This window comes from Triturus cristatus, chromosome 5_1, assembly GCF_964204655.1.
Source record: "Triturus cristatus chromosome 5_1, aTriCri1.1, whole genome shotgun sequence".
In the NCBI taxonomy this organism is placed as follows: Eukaryota; Metazoa; Chordata; class Amphibia; order Caudata; family Salamandridae; genus Triturus; species Triturus cristatus.
In genome coordinates, this window is record NC_140587.1 from 620,505,781 (window position 1) to 620,521,350 (window position 15,570).

The 15,570-nt window shown below is 40.5% G+C and overlaps 1 protein-coding gene across 1 annotated transcript in view; it reads right to left on the reverse strand.

The window, feature by feature from the left end:
- RAB2A (RAB2A, member RAS oncogene family) overlaps nt 1-15,570 on the reverse strand; it is a 281,508-nt gene that overhangs the window by 216,395 nt on the left and 49,543 nt on the right. Inside the window, exon 2 of the mRNA XM_085605560.1 lies at nt 1,023-1,094. Within this exon, the coding sequence (XP_085461686.1) occupies nt 1,023-1,094 (72 nt within the window). The remainder of the gene's footprint in view (nt 1-1,022; nt 1,095-15,570) is intronic.

Genomic DNA, 15,570 nt, shown 5'->3' on the forward strand with positions numbered 1-15,570 from the left:
TTTTCTTTGATGAAGTCATCAACGTGGTCTTGTTGTACTTGATAATCAGTTCATTCGGTGTAAAATACTTCTCTGCAGTGTTAAGAGGTCCCTTGTTGCTTTTTGTGTTGTGACCAAGAGTACGGAGTCAACTGCATATAGTAGTATGGGGATTTTGTCTTGCCAAATCTTTGGGACACCCTAGCTACTTTAGCTATGGCTTCGTAGAGGTAATCATGAAATAGGCAGTGAAGGGCAAGTGCAACCAAACAACCTTGGGTTATGCCACATTTATACCTCTCAGTGCTCAACTTCTCGCTGTTCAGACCATTCTTGACTTGAGATGGGTTGTTCGTGAATAGGTTCAAAACTGTTGCCCTGATGTCTGAATCAAGATTAGTCCACAAGATGTTACTGGTTATGGTGTTAAAGCTCTGCCACAGTCTGTGAATACCAGGTGCAGTGGTAAGTCTGTCTTTCGCTCTTCTTGAACTTCTCTACCAGATAAAGCAGGATGAGCACTTGGTAATGACAAGTGGAACAGGATGGTCATATGAAAAAGCCTTTTTTCAAACCCCACATGATTATACAAGTTCTGTGCTACAATACAGCTTTGAAGCTGGGACAGGATGCATTTAATATATATTTTGTGTGTTACGCTGAGTGGCTAAAACTTCGGTTGGATTCTTTTTTTGGACTGGTGTGATTGTGCGCTTATGCCATGAGTTTATTAATTCTTGTGCATGGGTAAATCCATTGAATGCAATCTTTACGACAGATTGAGGTGGAAACATGTATAGTGTTGGAGCTTTGTTGTTGATCTATTTGGCAATAGTTTTATTAAGTTGAACAATGCCTCTGCAGTTGCCTTTCTTTCCTGTGATATATATTTTATATGCAAGGTCACATGATAAGATTAATAGGAAGATTTTATTCACTTAAAAACTGCAAAATGACTAGATGTGTGTAGTGTATTACTACACAACAGATATTGGCTTTTAACAAAAAAAATAGTGAACAGAATGGACAACCAAGAAACTTACCAATCGTAAGATCGTGGACTGGCTGAAACCGCTTGTCTGTAAACTGTAACAATAAGCATGATTTACCAACACCTGGAAGACAAAATACATTTCTAAGTAACAATGATATCAATCGGAAACCGTGCCATAACATACACTGAAACTTACCAGATAAGAACACAACGTACTTAAAACAACATCATGTATCGGAAATGCTTAAAAATGTAATCTGAAACAAAATAGCCTTTTCAGTGACTTAATGGTTCTACTTAATAAAAACCTGAAAAGGGTTATTAAGACAATTAGCTAAAGTGTTGTGAACCTCGTCTCTGTAACGTAAGAAAAACAATGATGCTAACCAAAAAGATTGACAATGATAATGTTGGAAGTCGAGAATGTTTAGTGGGTTTGAAAACATGTATAATTTCTAGAGGGTTATCTGGAACCACTACAATCCTGCCAAATAGCTGATGAGCAATGCTAAAACAAAATACAAATAAAACATGAAAATATTTAGGGTAAAGAAAATGTGTCTGATTCGATGAAGTGAGATCAGTCACCTGCATGCATGCCAGTTGCAGATACCTGGAATTGTCACTTATACAACATAGTGCATGCAGTGTCACAAATGCACTGGGTTCTAGTTATGATTTCAAAGTTGCAAAGAGAAAAGAAGAGTCAAGAGTAGTACAAAGAAGAAAACTATTACAGAACCAAATTGATTCATATGTAAAATGTAATTTAGAATGCTCACCAAAGCTGGAACATTCATAAGAATGATCCCTCCACTTAGTTCAAGTGCAGTGAATTGTTGTATTGTGTGTTATCTATAAAAATGTAAGTTATGTACAAATCTATTTTGCAGTGGCAAAGCCTGCAATTCACAAACTCACAGGTTTAGCGACCTCAAAACAGTGTGTTGCAATATACAAAAAAACAAAAAAAAAAACACCGTCACCCATACAGAATCATATAGGCCAGACAGTATAAACTGGGTGTCATTTACAAAGAACTGATGCACTGAATACGATTTGCAACCAAAAGTGTAATCTCAAATCCTTGACTTGTTACAGAGATCTGAAAGGAGTAGAAACACATTCGTAAAGTGCAAACTGACCCTGAAGGACAGCTTCCATCTTGTGAATGGTGTTTGTTGGCATTGGTAGACACCTTTAGTCATGCAGTATCTCATATGGGCAAGCTGTTAGCAGATATATTGTGCTCTAAATGGTGTTAGACCCAGAGTCCACAACTGATGCCAGTGTAGAAAATACTTTACACTGTTTCTTCTTTGAAAACTTCAGTCCACTCTCTACAGACAGCACTTTTTTAGTAGTAAACGTGGTCTTCTTAGTGAGTGAACATTCTGTGCTTACAGAGGGATATCCCCTGAAACTCTGATTCTAGATCATTCACTCCTGCTCACCCATGTTCTCTTGTCCTAGCCGCCTATTTACTCTATATCATTCTCTATCACCGTCCTGTACACACTTACCCCATCCACTTACTCACCCTTTCCTCTACTCTCATACCCTCCACAACACCTCTTTTCAAATCTCCAACACCATCATATACTTTTCAAACACAAGAAAAGAAAACAGCGGTTGCGATTATTCGCTACCAATTAAAAGTATGATGTGTTAATGCAACATTTTTAAAATTGAATATATAGTTACTTTTTGGAAGACACAACATCAGCTGGTTTTGTTAGCAAAGAGGACCACTATTCTGAACAGCTTTTTTACATAAGGGTGCTCCTGGCTGCTTGAAGCAGGATATAGTTTCGGCTTTACTAAGAAAACTGTAGGAAGGTGGAGTGGGGGATAGACCTCACCATGTAATACTATCAAAATACCCCAAAGACGGTGCTTGGATTCACACTAATAAATCCTTAGCTCAGTCTTGGTAGTGTGGCAAAGAGCAGTTAGGCTTTACTAGAGGAACATGTGTGAAGCATTTCAGAGTACCAACATGGACAATAAGTAAATGACATGACTCGAGAAATCGGACACAAATTTATGAAAATAGAGTGTATTTTTATCTTAATCTAGACACCAAAATGAACAGAACAGCATACATATAACTGGAGTTATAGTTTTTTGAAGCAATATAAAATCAGTGCAAAATAATACAGTGAAAACTTAACATTGCGATCAATGGGAAAAGCTACTAGTGACAATCTGTCACTTGCAGGTCGAGTTGCGTTATAATAATAATAATAATAATAATAAATACGTTACTTAGACAATCAAGTCCATTAAAGTGCAAAAAGTGGCAAGTACAATTAAAAGGGATTGATGCCTCGTTTTTACAGCAATTATGTTGATGAATAGTCAAAAATATCAAATTGACAATCATACAGGTTCAGTCAATACATATAATGTAGTTATTTTAAAATGTATTTCGATAAGCAGCTTGTGAGCTAATAATATGGAGATTACATAGTCTCATTGCACTTTCCAGGTTGCGACTGATTGATAAAATAAAAAATATAAAATCTTCAAAATTAGACCATAACAGCTGGTTATTTCTGATCGAGCGAAAATACCAGACCGACGGTGGATGCTAGCTGGAACGTATCTATTTGGATAACGAGTTGCACATAAGGATATTGGGTTTCATTGGAGAGCGCTTTAGCCAAAAGGGGAATCAGACTTGGATTTGGACAAGACAGATTTAATAACTCGCACGAAGAGAAGAATGAGTTTATCAACAAAATGTGACCGGGTACTTCAAGAATTATAGCATCCCAACATGACTGAGATTTGTATTATCGCAATATTATTTAGGAGCCCTGATGAGGTCCCAAGAGGGACGAAACGCGTTGGCTGTGGTTTTGTAATAAATTGTGATTAATCAATTGATTGGACTATTGAGAAATGTTGGAGCAACGTGTATGATAAATACAAGGAAAAAATAATAAAAGGAAATCCAATTGGAAGAGAATTACTTGGATCTTCTCTTTTGGACTACAATACTGGATTGTTGGATATTGATGATTTTTCCACTCCTTCCAGAGAGTGATATACTTGGTGTTTCAGAGTGGTTATAACGGTGGGCCAATGGAGGTAGAGTGGTAACATTATACTGCATATGTTAACAAGATTGAATATATACTTCAGTGCACACTGGCCAACCCTCATCGTTTTTTGTTAGAGCTGGTTATTTCTGTTTGTGCTGAATTAATGAATACATATGATTTGAATAAAATAAACAGTGTATCACCCACTTCATGGCTGTGTGATATGTTTTCTATGTGCTCCAAAAAAAAAAAAAGTTTGCAACTAGGCCGCTACTGCATTTACGGTTCTGGATTTTTTTCTTAAAAGTTTGTATGCAATGTCCAAAGATTTTATAAGCTTGGAAATTGCTTGCAGCTGCACATTACTCAATAAGTGGCTGACGGCAGATGATAAAGTCCGTGCCCCTAGTTAAACCACAGATTCTGTAAAAATCTTCTAGCATCCTCAAAGGAGGGTGGGACATATGCAGAGAATGTGTGGTCTCGATTACTGAGACAGACCACAGTCAACATATTTCAATCTCGGTTTTGGTTGTCCATGGTGGTAGTAAAGTCTAGTGATGAAAAGCAGGCCATCCGGAGATGCAGGAATTTTATTTTGTAATATGGTGTGAACAGCTCCATTATGTATTTTTGGGGACCTTTTATATCATAACTAATAAGGACCAGAGCAGCATGTTCTCTTCTAGCAAATGCCCTATGATCAGATTCAAAGGCTTTGATTTTTACTTTTCTGTTGAGAACGGATTTAAACTGTGGATGCTGTAGTTTTAGGTTCCACAGCTCCGCCATGCCAGTTATCTCGAATGCTTCAGAGAGGGTATGTGCCCAAACATTTGGTTGGCGTGAGCTGTTGGCACATTACTTCAAGCCAAAAGAGATTTTTCAGTGATCCTTGCTCTGCTACACGTGCGTATTACAGGGACTTTATTATACAAGTCTTCTGCATGAGCAGTTGGTCACTTAGTGAAAATTCCATCCTAATCTGGGCCGGCGAGGTGTTATGCAGCAACTTGAATAGAGCTCTGAAGACTGCGCTCTGTGAGTTGTTCAAGAAGGCCCCCCCAATTTCCCTGGGAAAGCCTCTGACCCGAATGCTAGTGTTGGGACAAGTTTGGCAGAGACTATTTTCAGCAAGGTTTCAAAAGAGAAATTTTCAGTGCTTTAAAACATTGTTGGGAGGGTGAATTGTAAGGACGTCAATTTAGGTTTTAAGGAGTTTAAATGTAGTAGGTGGCCTCGATTGCAATCTAATGCGGTGGCAGTTAAGATGCCAGTGGTGTTTTTTCTTTTTCCGACCAAAAATCACGAGGTCAGTTTTTTCGAGGTTAATTTTCAACTTGTGTGCACGGCAGTGGATGTGTATGGAGTCTAGCAGTCTTTAAAGCCCTATGGGCGTTTGGCTTAACAGGGCAACATCGTCTGCAGGGTAAAAGTAAAGTGGATCCCAGGACAAGCCACAACAGTCAGTTCAATTTTACCTGGACCGTAGAGCCCGGGTGCAGATCTGTCCTGGCTGTCCCTGGTGCTGAATGGGAGCAGAAAGTAACTTTGAACATCTGGTGGTCCTTGGGAACGTGGTCGCTGCCTGTAACTTTGTGGAAGGCAGGACTACAGATCCCACAATGCACCAGACCATCTCGATTTGGGCGCTCCCTTGGAGGGCACGATGGCCAGCACTTCTTTGGATCCAGAGCGTTGGTATACTTGCAGTTTGCCGGGGACTAGTGCCACAGGTCCAGGGGAGCCTAATGGAGCTTCAAGCTTCCATAAGGGGTCCCTGTCTGGGGGAACTGAGAGATAGCCTAGGACGATCAGGCATTTCCAGTACTGTTGTCAAAGGTGCAGGGTATCCCTCTTTTGCTTAGTGCAAGTCCTATTGTCGCTGACACAGGTCTCTTCTGTCTTCTTTGATGCAGGTTGCTCAGAACGGAGGTTCTGGTGTCAGGGGCGTCCCTTAAATCCTAGATTAAGGGGTGTTCGTGCAATTAGCCAATGGTCTGCTAGTTCCTGCAGCTATTCTGCCCCTGAGGTGACCACTTGCGGGGATGTAGGTCACCTTTTCTACCCAAAAACCTCTATTCTGCCACTCCTAAAAATGGCAGAAATCGAATTGTAGTGTACAGACCAGTCTGCTTATTTTGGAGGTGTGGCTAGCCTTCTGGGGGTGTACAACCCCTTGACTAACTTATTTCCCGCCTGTCCGGATGCAAATATGCCTGGGGCAGAGAGAGGCCCGATTCCTCTTCGGAGTGTCAGCCCTAATGTATGATGTATATCAGAGGAGACACTGCCTTCGAAGCTCACCGCCTTGATGTGCCACATCACTAGCCTGCTTGCAAGGAGGGAAGCGTTCCCTCCGTCCTGCCCAAACCTTTGTTCCCGACTCCAGGGAGTGATCACAATGCCAGGCAGGAGATCAGAATTCTACCTTGACTGCAGCAAACTTGGAAATGTGGACTTGCCAGCCAGAGCGCAGAGAAGTTGGGGATACCTAGTGGGTAACCTCTAAATTCATGTCAGGAGTGAGTAGGCACGTTGCTGGATACCAAACACAACATATTTAGGCGGTACCAAAATGGAGCTGCCAACCTCGGGTTTGCTCGGGGGCCACCCATGTTATCCTATGGAACGTATATCACTTACAGTGTACTTAAATGGTAAAGGGAACTATAGGGTCATACAAGCTCGCACTTGCATGTTCACACCTTTACAAGAAGGTTCCCTTACTCCTGGCTTTAGGATGCCTTCTTTAGGGTGACTAGCACACAGCAGAGATAGTGCCTTGATTTTGCCACACATGGGGAGGGCAAAGTCGAATTAGAACAGTTTTCACCACTCCTGCAGTCTGCAATGACAGACCTGCTGTACGTAGTTTACTTGGGTCACTCAGGGTGGCAATGCTGCAAGCCCTGGGGACACGTTTACCACCCATGTCCTGGGTACCACTGGTAGCATATACTAGGGACTTAAAGGGTGTAAAGTCCTTGTCAATAGGGATTGCCAAATTACACATACAGTTTTCGGGAGATAGTACTAGCACTGGGGCCTGGTTAGCAGGCTGCAGTGCACTGTCAGAGTCAAAAACCAGCATCTAATAGTCCAAATGGGGGCAAAAAGTGGGGGAACATCTGCAATTAGATCCTGGAAATCCCACACATTTTTGCCTACTTCATTACACCCATTTGCTATCAAGGTCTTGAAGGCTAATGCCAGAATTTAACAGACACTATCTGCAGTCTAATAACGTTCTGGAAAAATGTCATGCCGGTTTCTGAAGAGATTGTGATACAAAACACTGAATAAAGTCATGCACAAATCTTTATAATTTGTTCATGGCTTCTGATGGCAGCAGTGTCAGTGACCTGGTTCTGTTGCATCTTTCAGCGTCATGTTAAACCATTTACCACGCTGTTTTGCATAGCCATTGTCAATCAACTGAATTAGGTCTTCAGATTACGGTAGTCTTTTCAATTTCTTTCTAACAGTCTAATTTATAATGGGGAAATCCGGTTATGTTTTACTCCACCCCAGCAGGATTTCTGCAATAGGAGCCTTTACTGATTATATAAATATATATATATATATATTCACTGAAAAAACCATAGGTTTCACACACGTTATAGTTAGGAATTAGCATTTAAAAAACCTTGCAAATTCACTTAAAAAACCATAGGTTTCACACATGTTATAGTTAGCTGGACATTTCACTCGTAAAAAACCAATGAAATTCCCCCGTTATAGTTAATGCAGGCAACTATAACTCACGCGACCGCAATCCTCTGCTGATGACGTCAGATATTACATCACTGTATTTAGACACTTATTTACCCATGTCTTCTTCCATTAATTTTTAGCTATACATATATTACAAATATTTTTTTTTCTGAAAAACACATATGTCATCAGTGATGAAATATCTGACGTCATCAGCAGAGGATTGCGGTCGCGTGAGTTATAGTTGCCTGCACTAACTATAACGGGGGAATTTCATTGGTTTTTCACGAGTGAAATGTCCTACTAACTATAACGTGTGAAACCTATGGTTTTTTAAGTGAATTTGCAAGGTTTCTTAAAATGCTAATTCCTAACTATAACGTGTGTGAAACCTATGGTTTTTTCAGTGAATTTGTACGGTTTTTTAAATGCTACGTTATGTAATTTTTTTTTTTTTTTTTGCCGTGCGTGCCGCCGTAGTCGCGGAATCGTTACGCGAAGTTCGCGGAATTTTTCCATTTACACCGTGCGCGTACGCTACGCGCATTCGGCGATTTTTCGAAAAAAAATTACAATTAATTTTTGCCCTTGGGGGTCCTTCTGGGACCCCCTGACAAAGGCTAGGGGGTCAGGAACTGTCCACCCTGCCCCCTTTTCACGTTCTCCACCTTTGTTTTTCACCCCCTCAGACTGCGAGAGACAAAATGGCGGCCGACACTTCCTGGTTTCGACCGATTCGAATGTTTACTAAGATCTAACAACCAATCAGAATCGCGCTCGTGCACGGCGGCGTACGGTAAGCTTACGGTACGCGCTCGGAGCGCGCCTATAGATATATATATTGATTTAAATGCTATTTTCTCAGGAAATACTGAACAGATTTACACGAGACCTTCAAAAGGCACACCCCTGACCTGAGGGCTACCTCTCTGCCAAATTTCAAGTAATTCTGTTCAGCCGTTCGGGCTGTAGCTCGGACTAAAGGTCCTATGGAAAAATGCATGGGGAAAACGCGTTTTGGGACCCCCCCTTTTTCTCAGCCCCCGCTTGACTAATCCCCCCCGAGACTTTCAGGGAAGGAGCGGAGCGCCCCACCTATTTTGAGAATTTCGCAAGGATTCGTCAATCGGCGCCAAAGTTATTCCAAATAGAATGTTGCGGATTTCCTATGGAAACACGGTCCTAACTATAACTATCTACTGGCGACCGCCAGTAGATTATATATATATATATATATATATATATATATATTCACTGAAAAAACCATAGGTTTCACACATGTTATAGTTAGCGGAAATTTTACTGATAAAAAACCAGTGAAATTGCCCCGTTATAGTTAGTGCTGGCAACTATAACTCACGCGACCGCAATCCTCTGCTGATGCTAATACTGTATTTAGACACTTATTTGCCCATGTCTTCTTCCATACATTTTTAGCTATACATATATTACAAATATTTTTTTTTCATAAAGACACATATGTCATCAGCAGAAGATTGCGGTCGCGTGAGTTATAGTTGCCAGCACTAACTATAACGGGGCAATTTCACTGGTTTTTTATCAGTAAAATTTCCGCTAACTATAACATGTGTGAAACCTATGGTTTTTTCAGTGAATTTGCAAGGTTTTTTAAATGCTAATTCCTAACTATAACGTGTGTGAAACCTATGGTTTTTTCAGTGAATTTGTACGGTTTTTTAAATGCTAAGTTACTTTACGCCATTCGAGGCGTGCGCGCCCACTTAACGCAGTTCGTTCCGTGCACGGTTTTTATCAACTTTAATAAGCCCTGTACATTTGGTGGCCTTCGGCCACCAAAAGCACAGGGGGTGGGGTCAATGTGGATAGTGTTTTTTTTATTTCGATTTTATAATTTCATGTTGCCAAAATTTAGTTTTTTTTTTCCTATTAATAAGCCCTGTACATTTGGTGGCCTACGGCCACCAAAAGCACAGGGGGTGGGGTAAGTGTGGATAGTGTTTTTTTTTTTTTTTTTTTTTTTTTACTGTACGCTTACGGTAAGCGTACGGTAAGCGTACTCGGCGAAATTGCCGAAAAAAAAATAAAACCGTTTTTGCTCTTGGGGGATGTTTGGGGACTCCCTCAACATGACTATGTGGGAGGGAGTTGTCAAAACAGCCCCGTAACATGTTTTTGGCCATCTTGTTTGATAAACAACACTCAGTGCGAGAGACAAAATGGCGGCCGCCGCTTCCTGGTTTCGGCCGATTCGAATGTTTACTAAGATCTTAGAGCCAATCAGAATCGCGCTCGCGCACACCACCGTACGCTTACGGTAAGCGTACCGTAAGCGGGCTCAGATATATATATTGATTTAAAGGCTATTTTCTCAGAATCTACTGAACAGATTTACACCAAACCTACAAAAGGCACTTCCTTGACCTAGGGACTACCTCTCTGCCAAATTTCTAGTAATTCTGTTCAGCCGTTCGGGCTGTAGCTCGTTCTAAAGGTCCTATGGAAAAATGCATGGGAAAAACGCGTTTTGGGACCCCCCTTTTATCTCAGCCCCCGCTTGACGAATCCCCCCGAGACTTTCAGGGTAGGAGCGGAGCGTAGCGCCCCACCTATTTTGAGAAATTCGCGAGGATTCATCGACCGGCGCCAAAGTTATTCAAAATAGAATGTTGAGGGGGTCCTAACTATAACTACCTACTGGCGACCGCCAGTAGGATATAGATATATATATATATATATATATATATATATATATATATATATATATATATATATATATATATATATATATATATATATATATATATATATATATATATATATATATACACACACGAAAATCCGAAGAACTGTGAGCCACAGCGGCACAACACAAGGGAACAGACTCCAGGAACATAGATAAAGCGGGTTCTTTATTCAAACATCAAGAGATATATATATATCTATATCTATATCCTTAGCGATAAGAGTCTACAGCCACTACAATTCTATATGTCTGAGTTCTTCTTTAAAAATTACCTAGAATTATCAGACTCAAACTGGATACTGAAAACTGAAATGAAGCCAATACCTGATGGACTTTATTGGACGGGTTATTCAGGTGAATTATTTCTGCACATCCCTTTTTACTTCAAGTGATTACAGATTAATTAAAAATCAACAGAAGCTTAGTAGTCCAGAAGACTTTCAGGTTCTGAAAAGATGCTCATGTGGCTTTACTTTTACATACACATGTTCATGCTTCGATTATTTATGTGTTCCTGTTCAGGGTGCCAGAACTATTTAAAGTCAAAGTTCATTGTTCAAGAAATCTAAATGGAAAACGGATCATTGGCATACCAAATCATCTGCACTGAAGTACCAAAATATTGCAACTTTATTACTGCATTTAATTTATCGATGGAAAGAAAGTAAGCAATATTTTCTTAAAAACAACTTTGGCTTGCAGCCCACTTACTCTAGCAAAATGTTACAATGGCATTATAAATGGATGTGTGGAAGGAAATTCTACTACATTTGTGTTTATGTGGCTAAACTTGGGATTGTTTGCATATCGGCCCGTTAAAAATAATACATTTTACTTTTTTGCAACAAAAAACAGCTAATGTAAAAATACCTTAACAGTAGTCAGATATTTTTCTATGGATGTACCAAAAACAGACTACAGATTTTAGAAAGGATTACAAAATACAATGATAATCCATTTGTGCAATTAGGTGTGAGCTTTCACCTATTTTAAGTAGGAACGCCCAATGCTTGCTTGAGTGAATAAGGTTATAATAGTGCACAAGGACGGTTGAACAAATCATTCACTGGCAAAGCTCCTTCTCAACTAGTAGTGGTCACCAGATTTTGAAAACTTAACCAACTGCAACTAGAACAGAATAGGAGCTTCACCAAAGTTTAATCCCTAGATTTATGAGAAGTGTCCACAAACATTAACTCAACACCCAATACCAAAAATTAATTCTTTCAAGTTTTTAGGCATTATTTTTCTCACCACTACCCCTTTTATTTTGAGCATGAGGAACACCCGCACCAACCTTACTCCGCTCTCTTTTTGCTTGGTAAGCTACATGTGGTTCACTGACAAACAACCCCCATTAGAAGAAAAAGGTATTTGGGGTTTTGTGGTAAGTATTTCGAGCTAAAGAGCTTCCTAGTTATGGAGTCAAGTGTTTAAGTAATTCCATCCTCTTTGATCACCAGCAGAAAGCCAGTCATTGATTCTAGCAATTAAACTCATGAACAAGCACCACAAAGCTGCAACATCACAGGTAAAAACGGGAAGGGCAGGAGAAGTTCAAATCGTTTTTAATATTATGACAATCCAACATGCCCCTAGAGTACAGATAAACTGCACACACAAGCCAAATGTATTGCTCAATTAAGCAACGCTCCCCTTTCCCTGCAGCCGTGAGCTATTAGACTTCTGGACACAAGTAATTTTTGGATTTAACTTTCCAGCAAACATTCTCGTCCAGAAAACTGATGACAGGGAGCTTCAATCTATTTGTGAAAACAAGAGTATACTTTCGTGGCGAAACTAATGGGTGTAGGGGAAGTAACTTTGTGGGCTCAAACAATTAAATTAAGGCCCTACAAGTCTCTTGTAATACCTAAACTATTTAAACAAAGAAGTGCAAGCCCAACTTTTCTCAGATCATCTGCTGATTGCATTCCACCTACTCAACATCAATTGTAACTCAGAGCTTAGCAACAAAACCCAACCCAATTAGACGCAGGAGACAGATCAACTAAATGAGCCTGAATCCTAACAGACATCTAGGACAGCCTGGATAGAACCAGAGGATGAATGAAATTCAAAAGTCAGAAGTGTTTTCCCTAGTGTAATTAAAAACTCAATTTGGGTGGCCTTAAAAAGATCAATTTAAGGAAAAAAGCGAAAAAACAACTAATAAAAACGGTATGAAACATAGTCTTGCCAAGCAGAACCAAGAGATCTTCCCTCATGCATCAGCGACCTTGTGAAGATTTTACCAAAGGCAGACATTCTTGCCGAGGTGTAGTAAGCAGTTATCACCTCTCTCTTGAAAGGTCCTGCACTGATCCACTGGTGCCAACTATCAGCTAATCTCAAGTTTCTAGTAGTCCAGCAAAATATTACAAAAGGAGTGACTAGACAATGACAGGGGTGCATGAAACTCTAACATTCATTACAGTTTTCAATCTACTTTACAACCTATAGGCTGAACACAAACAGAACAGGCAAATACATGAATGATCCCCTCATTCATTTATCGGACAAAAAACATGAATCGCCACTTGACCTTTGCCCCTCTGTAGCCTTAAGCACAGCAGAGCTCGGAATTCGAATTAAGAAACAAAGCGCTACCCAGAAAAATATAATTTCTCCGGGATCGTAGTTAGAATCAGGTGTACGAGTACTAAAGGGAAGCTCCCTTTTACCATTATTGTTCAAAACGTATATGTACCCAGTGGCTAATGCAACTGACCAGCAACAAGGGTCACCTTTAATTCCAAATGTACAATGATACTCCTACCCACACCCACTGAGAAAAAGAGTGACTGAAGCATACACGTTTCTTTATGAAGATCACTTTGCAGTCTGAGTTGAACCAATCATAAATCATGGCAACAAAGTGTCCATCACTGCGCTTATTAATTTCATGCTGCTGATAGCCGTCATTACACAAAGTAAAAGAAAAAAGTGGATATATTTAACATAGCTCACATTTGTGTAGCAAAACACAGGGGTCAACTGCATTAATTTTTAATCTACCATGCTTTGGAATATAGTTCATCTTCATACTACAATGGAATTCATAAGCGCATATCCTGAACGGGCATATCAAACGAATCTCTTAGTATTATTTAGTATTTGGATTTATAAAGCATACCTGCCAACTTACAAAAGAATTTCATTGTGTACGGAGGGGGCGGGGCCACGTGCCAAGAGCTACTCAAGAGGCCCTCTTCCCCCTCTCCTCCAGACAGGTCACTGAGGGAGTCCCTGATGTCCTAGGGGAATTTTACACCTCACCTTTTAATGGACATAGGCTGCTTACTCCGAAAACTAGCTGAAAATCCAATGCTTAAAGATGTTTTCGGGTCGTTATCACTGCCACTGTGTGATTTCGGCTCCTCATCAGGTGACTGTGTGAAGGGAGCTGAAATCATGCGACATATGGTGGCACCACCGTGAGGTCTGCTAAAGCGCATGGCTCCCCAAACAGGGCTTCCCAGGGCTAGCATATACAGAACTAAGCTAGACAGGCCAGATCTAAAATAGCCACAAATGATCTCATAGCAAAACTATAACAAGCTCAAAGCCAAGTGTCCAGGTAGAGCCACAATTTGTGGTGTAGAGCAGCAGCATTAACAGCCTATAAAAGCAGCGACAGACAAAATCCAGTCAGTGAACCCAGCTCAAACCCAGGCTGCACATAAAAAGGCCTTGACCAGTGACTTACGATTTGATCTCTCTGGCCTATTAAAACCCTACCAATCTCACCAGTTGCCAAACAAACATGGATGAGGCTTGTGTGCAACGAAGGGCTGCACGATGCCAATAGCAAAAAGTATGATTCACAAATCATTTACAAGGTGGAAAGAGGGTGACTTTTGTAGTTAGTGAAGGGAAAGGAACATTCTAGATGCAATGCTTTTTTAAGGGCCAAGTCTTTATATCTTTCCTGAATTGGAGGAGGACTGTAGCAGTCCTGAAGGAAGGTTACATGAGTGCTGTTCCAAATCCTGGGTGCGTAGACAGAGAGGGTCTGTTTCCTAGTGTCATTCTGGTGCAATTCTTCATCTCCAGAGCTGCAATGTCCTGGCTTTTGGTGTAATAAAATCAGTAGGAGATGGCTACCATTTCCGACAGATAGGCAGGGGTGCCGGTCATGGTGGCCCTAAAGATGCTGCAATGACGATGTAGCAAGGAAAAGGGACTCATCTGTTAATTACGCATCGAGATGATGTGGTCTCATTTCTTGTGGCCCTTGGTGATGCACGCCTCAGCATGCAGAATAACTTTCAGGTGGAGAGTGTGGCATCAGCGAGGCTGTGAACCAAAGCATTGCTTCCATCCAAATGTGATTATGAGGAGAGACAGCCTTTACTACGCAGTCTTTATCACGCAATGCTTTTAGCATGCAGCCTTTACCACACAGATAAAATGTACCAGAGTGGCACCTATATACGTGGTACCTTTACCCTGCAGGCATTTATGTAAATAAAATTATTATTATGGTATTTAAAAAAAGGATTTAGGTGCAGGAAGTGGTAACAGCAGGTAAGGGTAATTTTGGGGTTTGGAGTGCACAGTGGAAAAGGGAGGCTGGGGTAATTTTGGGGTTTAGGGATGGGTAGTGGCAAAGGGAGGTAATGGTGATTTTAAGGTTTAGGGGTGGGCACTGGTAAACAGAGGTAAGGGTAATGTTAGATTTTTGGGGTAGGTAGTGGAAAAGGGAGGTTAGGAGTAAATTAAAACTTGAGGGGCAGTCCCATAAAGAAGAAAAAAAAATATTAAACAATATAAATTACGTCGCTCAGAAGCAAATAAATTATATATACTTACTGTGCGTGGAAAAATCATAGGTAGAAAAGAAATTCCTAGAAAAGGCATCCATATAACGAGTAATGATTTAGCTTTTTCAAGAGGGTAAGTAATATTGCATGTGTGCCTTGAGGGAGGAGTGGGTGTGGAATTTAAAGCCAAGTGACTTGAACTTATTTGGAATTTAGAGGTAGAAATCATCCAAGGTAATGTTGCTGACCCAAGTTTGGATTGGTTGCTTGGTTTCCTTAGTGGTGTCATGCTTCATCATCGGGTTCACTCTGACTCCTAAAGGCCAGGGTGGACTCAAC